General features: G+C 35.5%; 1 protein-coding gene across 1 annotated transcript; it reads right to left on the reverse strand.

Annotated features, from left to right (window-relative positions):
- Nucleotides 1–1,130: 1,130 nt before the first annotated feature.
- LOC130216640 (CD48 antigen-like) lies at nucleotides 1,131–2,782 on the reverse strand. The gene is made up of 4 exons (XM_056448528.1): nucleotides 2,619–2,782; nucleotides 2,218–2,529; nucleotides 1,846–2,139; nucleotides 1,131–1,273 (listed from the first exon to the last, which is right to left on the reverse strand). The coding sequence occupies exons 1-4, from the start codon at nucleotides 2,665–2,667 to the stop codon at nucleotides 1,131–1,133; spliced, it is 798 nt and encodes a 265-aa protein (XP_056304503.1). The 5' UTR covers nucleotides 2,668–2,782.
- Nucleotides 2,783–7,936: the final 5,154 nt, after the last annotated feature.

Here is a 7,936-nt window from a genome sequence, read left to right on the forward strand (position 1 = left end):
AACTTTAATTTTGACATTTGTTTTCTTGTCGGAAAACCTAAATTGTATATTGTACAATTGTACTGCTGTTCTACTGTCAGATCATTTCTTTACCGTTAATGCACTGTTAACGTGTGCAAAATTCCAGAGAAATGTAGTTTCTTTCAGCATTAAAATTAACTCATGACTAGGCCCACACGGAATCTGCGCACACAGAAATCCACAGATTTTTAGCTCATCATTGAGTCTATTTATTTACTTGTGTAAATGTGTGTAAATTTATATTTATTCAGTTTTTTTATTAATTTCAGTAATATTATTGACTAATGTGAAAATGTCCGTTTGATTTATTTACAATACATTTGTAAAGTAATATATTCTGTCTTTAGTAGAGATATTATATGAGAGACTTGCTTTGTTTACCAAACAAGTGGATCTAGATGGATTTGCATTGTAAACATTAAATAAACGTAAAAAAAACGATTATTTTTGTTATTATGATTATTCATTTCATGTTTTACGTTTTTACTTACGATTCTCCCAAAAGAATTCCACACAAATCCTCAGATTTTTTACAAAAATCTCGGCAGAAATAGCAAAAAATGTCAGCAGATTCCTTCTGGCCCTACTCATGACCTTGTGTCTAGCATGCATCGTAATTGATCATGGCTAGGGGAGCTTGGATAGATTATTTTATTCAAAATCCTTAATTTTCAACCATTATTGTATAGAGAGTTGTCAAATAACAGAGGAAGGAAAGAGCTGAAACGTTTTCCTTAAACCCTTGTATTTATCAGAAAATTATATGTGCAAATGTCTCCTAAAAATCACACCTAATCACTTTATTGTGTATACTATGTCTGAATGAACGTTAAAATAAAAGTGCATGTTTCAAACACTTTCATTTTCAAATGGACTTGTTAAATGCATTGTTGAGTTATTTACTATTATTTTTATTTACAATTCGTGAGCAAGTTGCAGAAATACACCATAAGTAATTATGCATCTTTGAATAATCATTAAGTTGTTATTGTTTGAAATTTTAATGACTGTCAGAATAAGTGGAATAAGAATATAATGATAAAAAATGAACAAAAACAATTATAAGACTATAAGAGAGAGTGTTTATTGTTCCTGTAAAACAACACACATTATGGTTTGATTGTCTGTTCTTTTACAACTGTTCTGATGTCATTAGCCAGAAGAACAACAGCAGTGACTGCGGCCACACCCACCACAGCAGTGATGATCAATCGAACCACAGCTTCAGCAGAGTCAAAACAAAGGTTGCAGTCTAGAAAGACAACAAATCATTTGCTGAGAAAAGTATTTTAAAAGTTCCTTCATAAAAATTCTGAGGTGATGGAAATATTTGAAAATGCTTGAATTTTAGTGTAGTGCTTTCATACTTAAAATTTTAATTGTAATTGCTTTCTTTTAACATTAATTTATTTTTAGCACATTCGTAATTTATTTAAATATATACATATATTTTTTTTATACATTTTTGCACGTATGGAAATTAGCGTATGAGTTACTGATGCATGGATTTTAAATAAATATAAATTCAGGATGAAAGATGACATTTAAGATATGAATAAATAAATGCAATTTAAAATAGTAAATAATAGTAATTCAATGTACAGCTTGGGGCAAACATGACAACATATTCTCTTATAATTCTTTATTATAGAATACTAAAACATATAGCATCTGATATAATATGATGAAGCCCATGTCTATGTTGTGATGTAATTTTGGGAGTAAAAAAGCACATAAAAAGTGCTTAAATTGAAATGTGCATAAATATGATTTTGGAAAAGGTGTAACAACCCAGAAAACCTAGCTGGATCTAGTGTAGGCTACCTGAACATGCGTGACAGAGTTGACTGATGTCCAGGTGAGTGGTCTGATTTCTGATGGGATTGTTGACCACACAGCTGTAGGTGTTTTTATTCTGATTTTCCACCTCCAGTGGTAGAGAGAGACTGACGCTGAAATCAGACACACTAATGCTGGACAATACACCGTTTCCCTTGTACCAGGAGAGACTCACAGCACTCACATTCAACACTGAACACAGTAGGATCCTTGACGATCTTTCAGGAGACGAAGAGCACTTTGAAGAGTCCGAGAAGATCACAGGTATGGGCAAATGAGCTATAAATTACAATAAAAAATAAGTGAAGCAACACAACAAAGAATTCATATTCGCCTACACAACCCAACAGGACTCACCAAAAACAGTGACTGTGAATCGCTTGTTTGATTTCTTGTTTCTGATAATGATACTCAGCTGATAAACTCCACTGTGTTCATGACTGACGTTTGTGACGGTGATGTCACCAGTCTGTTCTTCGAGCTGCAGTCTATCTTTAAACGTCTCGTCATCGTTTGTGATATTTCCCGCCGTTATTGTGGAAATTCTGCTCGTTCCAAACCGCCACTCGACCTCGTCATCGCGCTGTAATTCAGTTAAACCGGTGCGGAGAGTTAACGAATCTCCCTCCATCACTGACAGGCGGATCTCTGTCTCAACACTGGCCACTCCTAAAGAACAAGATCACGTAAATATGCATATAATGTTTCTTGAATGAGCCAAACGCTAGTATGTAGTAATGCTGAAACTGTATACTCACCACAAAGAAGAAAAAAGTTTAAGCAAAACAAGTCAAGCGCGTCAATCATCTTCTTCGACTGTTTGAAACGGATATCCTTCTAAAAAAACAGCGTCGTGCCTTCAATACTGTTTCATTATCTTAAACTAGATATGAAACTTAGATATATCTTGTAGTTGTTTGATCTCCAGACTCCTCAGCCTATATCAGACAAAAACAAATGTCCGCGCGCCTGAATTCTTGCACGTGCACGCGCTCTGCTGTCAGATGCTGTACGAGAGGCAGCTTAAATACTGACGTCCTGGTTTAGTTTCACATGTCGTTTGAGTTCAGTAGCTGTTAAAAACAGCAGACCCGTAGCCAGCTTTTTCTTTTAAAAAGTGCACTTTTTTGCAGTTATTCACCTTATTTTCTATTTAATTATGAGATTTAAATACTGCATTTTAGTGACATTTTATACACAATTTTTTGCTGGGTTATTATTATTATTATTATTATTATTATTATTATTATTATTATTATTACATTTTTTTGAGGTACCAAAAACATTTACTAAATATTTAGAATAAAGAAATAAGAAAAAAATACTTATACTTACAAATTTATTTTCATACATCTGTTAAAGTTTTAAATTGAAAACAAACTGGCCAGCACTTCAAATTTCCTCAGTCAGAATTTGGCCATCTTAATAATAAAAAATAAAACATTAATATTAATAATGTAGAGTTTCTTGATTTTTCTAATCTTTTTTTTGTAAAAAAAAAAAAGTATATTTTGAAAGTTCAGCAGTTAACTGCTTTTGGTGCGTTAAACCTTTTTATAATTATTATCTTTCAAGAATTAGGTCCAAGATTCAAACTAAAAGTTACTTGTAGTGAAAGAAGACTTCACTTACGTCAAATCCTATGTCTTTTTTTTTGGACATGGACTATGATTGCATTTATTGCAAGCCTTTTTTGATGCCTTTATAATTTATGATGGCATAGCAGTGGTACAAATTCTGGAGGACCTTTTATCAGTGGGGGCGCGTCTTTCAAACCACCTGAACCCCTCTAGCTACAGGGCTGAACAGTAGAAAGCAACAAGAGGCATTCATTTTTTAAAATTTTTTTTACTTCAGGCTAATGATATTTGTGAATGTTTATCTTAACGCTTCTTCCGCATCACTCACGTCCTAAATGTTGCAGAGCTTGTTTGTTTCGTTCTACTGATTTGTGAGATAAATAAGAGCATCCCAGTTACAGTATGTGCAAAAGGATCAGATGTCAAGTGTTTTTGGACTCAGTATTTTCTGTGAATTTGTGTATAATGTGGAAATATGGTTGCAGGGGTGCCCAAACTTTATCTTATGAAGGGCCAAAAACCAAACTTGATTGAGGATGGTGGGGCGAAGGTAAATATGTCAAACTGTATGAAGTTAATGTTGTCATGGGTAATTTCCTATTTTATTTATATGATATTAAAAAACAAAAACTAGAAAACATTGCTTCATATTATCTAACTTATTTATATAACAGAATGGAGTTCAGTGGAGCACCTGTATTTGTCTTAATATGCTTCCTGATGTTTCTGCAATGTTTCTGTGCGTAGAGTGACTTACATTTTATAAAATCAGATTCATTTACAGATACATTTAATTGAAACATTTGATTTCGCTTTTTTGTTGCTGAGCAATAAAACAAACAAACAAACAAACAAACAAAAACAAGGTTATGTTAAATTATAAATGACAATTTTTTTTCTCAAATGGGATGGTGGGCCAAATCAAAGGTTACCATGGACCAACTTTGGGCCGTGGGTTCTAGTTTGGGCATCTCTGATTTAATGGAAAATTGTGTCTTTGCCCATTTACCCATTAATCGAACACACACATGCAATAGTAAACAGGAGCAAGAGAATTGCCCTTCTGATAGACCACATTTACTTGGGTCTCTCTGCCACTAAACAAAATTGAGTCAACTCAGACCACAGCAGTTTCACTTTGACTCAGAAAGTCTCCTGCCATGTTGAAGCATTCGATGGAAACATTAAAAAAAAAAAAATACGCCTACAATTCAAAAACAGGAAACTCTTCAGCCAATCATTAAAAAAATAATTCCGGTTTAGTGTGCGTGCCTCGGTGATGTGCGTGCATTTCATGTTCTCGTTCGTTTTGTGGCTTTTCCGCATCCCGTTTGGTTTCAGTCTTTTGTTTTTAAAGACTCTACACGACAGCACACTCTGTCTTTCACCTTCCCGGGATTAGGATGTCCCTTTTAACATATTTAACGAATATATTTTAAGTGCAGTACATATCTTAGACAGAGTTTCTGTTATTTTCATGTTTGGTTTAATCCTGCAGTACGTTTGGGCCCCCTGCACGTCTTTACTCTTGGTACCCTGCTCGCTAAATTGATTTCTGATGATCATGAGCTGGTTTTCGCTGGCCATGTGCTGGTATAAGAATATGCTGAAGGTTTTAGCAGTGTAATAGTACATTTAGGACATAAGGGACTATGCATCAAATAATCTTTCTCCGGATGAAACACCCTTGGCACACATGCAGTAGTAATGAAGAGCAACATGTTTGTCCACTCAACAAACCACATTTTTATTGTTACTTAGTCACTTCCATTAACCTCGGATAAACCACAGCAGGTTTCACTTTGACTCTAAAGCTTCAGATGCAGACAACTGCAGGGCTAACATGTTTTTATTCATATAAATCTCTTCAAAGAAGTCACACTGTGAGATTCATGTTAGGAGGCCTTCACATTGGTACTTTACAGCTGTTTCATTATTATCACATTAAGTACACATTAAACGGACAGCTCACCTAAAACTGAACATTCTGTCATCGTTTACTTAAAAAACCTGTTTGAGTTTTTTCTGTTGAACACAAAAGACGTCAGTTCGAAAAAAGTTGGAAACTTGTAACCATCAACTTCCATGATATTTGATTGTCATATATAAAAGTCAATGGTTACAGGTTTTCAGTATGTTTCAAGATAACTTTTGTGTTCAATAGAAAAAAATAAACTAATACTTGTATGAAACGTGAGGGTGAGTGTGAGTAAACGTTCATTTTTGAGTGAACTACCCCTTTAATTTGGTGTCTGTATGTTTGTTTTTGTTTATTATGTCTCTTTAAAGTTTCTTTGCCATGTTGAGTTCTAGTAGACCACATCCTGGCTGTTTGACTATCTCAGGAGACATAAACTTGTTCAATTCAATTCAATTCACCTTTATTTGTACAGCGCTTATACAATGTAGATTGTGTCAAAGCAGCTTCACATAAAAGGTCATAGTAAATAGGAACAGTGTAGTTCAGTTTGTAGTGTTTAAGTTCAGTTCAGTATAGCTCAGTTCAGTGTGGTTTAATAATCACTACTGAGAGTCCAAACACTGAAGAGCAAATCCAACGATGCACAGCTCTACAGATCCCAAACCATGCAAGCCAGCGGCGACAGCGGAGAGGGAAAAAAACTTCACTAATTGGTGAAAGTGAAGAAAAAAAACCTTGAGAGAAACCAGACTCAGTTGGGCACGACCATTTTAATTTCTCCGCTGGCCAAACGTCTTGTGCAGAGCTGCAGTCTCAGTGGCGGAGGCTGGAAGCTGGCCTCAGCGAAGACTCGTCTGTCCCTGGAGCGTCACAGGAATCAGTCTCATGTTCTCCACTCCTCCATGACCACCACAGTAGCTGCTCAGGATACGGCCTGGTCCAGGATATGTCTTTGTGTTCTTGTCAGGACTTGTCCTTTGTGTTCTTGTTAAATAGACATAAAGACATTCAAAATTACAAAATTTGACATTGTTTTTTTCTTGTTTCATAGTTTCAGGGGTATCTACATATTAAATATACAAAATACAACATCACTGAAAAGAAATGTTCATTTCAAATTGTTGCAAACAATTTATATGGGTTGAATTTGAACAAATTAAGTTGAACGTTACTAAATTTTTTTGTTTAAATTCAGCCCATTTAAATTGTTTCCAACAACTTGCCTTAAAAAAATAGTAAATCTAATGAAAAAAAAAAAATCAGTGTAATATTGAGCATGTTTTATTTCTGTTTTGCATTTTTGTTGTGTACAAAATACAGATATGATTTGCATGCTGATAAAATTGCATATTGGTATTGTGTACTAACAATAGAAGACCAGTGAATATAAGCAAATCTTGACTTTATTCTGGCTTTAATTACAGGTTTTCACATCTTGGACTTGCTTGACAACAATCTGATCCTACAGCAGCACCTACTGGTCTATCTAGGAAATCACTCATACAGGTCATCTCAGGTGAATCTAAAAGTGATAATCAATATTCCAGTGTCCAAATTGTGACATTTTTTCTTGTACAGTTACAAACAATTGAATTTAATTCATGTTTATTTCTATAGCGCTTTTACAAAGTGAATAGTGTCAAAGCAGCTTAACAAAGAAGTTCTAGTAAATTGAAACTGTCAGTTCAGTTTTTAGAGTTGAACTTCAGTTCAGTGTGTATAGGAGCCATATTACTTTTCACTTAATTATAATGTTTATTTGTATTAGTTTGGGTTTCACAGTGACGTTTAATGTTTTTAGTCATGTGAGCCTACCTCGCACCTGCTAGACCAAATAAAGCTCGTGCACAATCACACAGGTGTTAGGAGGAGAGAAGGAGAGGGTGGTAGCTGTACTTTTTGTTGACCGCCACAGCACACGCCACAGCAAACTCCACAGCACAAGCAACATCGCCACAGCACAAGCAACCGCAACAACTCTATATAATGCAATAATCAGCTCCATAGACAGCAGGTATTTAACCCACAAATTGATGTTTTGTTTATCATGTTTCAACTATATATATATATATATAAAGTTTTACTAAAAACATCTTGGGCTCAGCGTGTCTGTATCAGCCATCAGCGCGTCACAAATTAAAAGGACCCTCACTGCCTCTCTAGCGACTTAAGGACAATTAAGAAAGTCGCAATAGTGTGGTTTAATTTTCACTGCTGGAAGTACGATCACTGAAGAGTAAATTCATCAATGCACATGTCCACTAGTCGCAAGTTCCAAACCAAGCAAGCCAGTGGCGACAGTGTTGAGGAACAAACTTCACCAATTGACGAAAGTGAAGGAAAAAACCCTGAGAGAAACCAGGATCAGTTGGGCACGACCATTTCTCCTCTGGCCAAACTTTTTGTGCAGAGCTGCAGTCTAGGCACTGGAGAACGCTAGACGTCCATCGTGGAGAACTCCAGGTGTGAGTAGTTCACCAGCGAGTGTTCAGGCTTGCCCACGGGATCAATGCGAAGACTCGTTTGTCACTGGAGTCTTTCAGGAATCAGTCTCACTCTCTCCGTTCCTCCATGA

The sequence above is a fragment of the Danio aesculapii genome, chromosome 22 (genome assembly GCF_903798145.1).
Source record: "Danio aesculapii chromosome 22, fDanAes4.1, whole genome shotgun sequence".
Taxonomy (NCBI): Eukaryota; Metazoa; Chordata; class Actinopteri; order Cypriniformes; family Danionidae; genus Danio; species Danio aesculapii.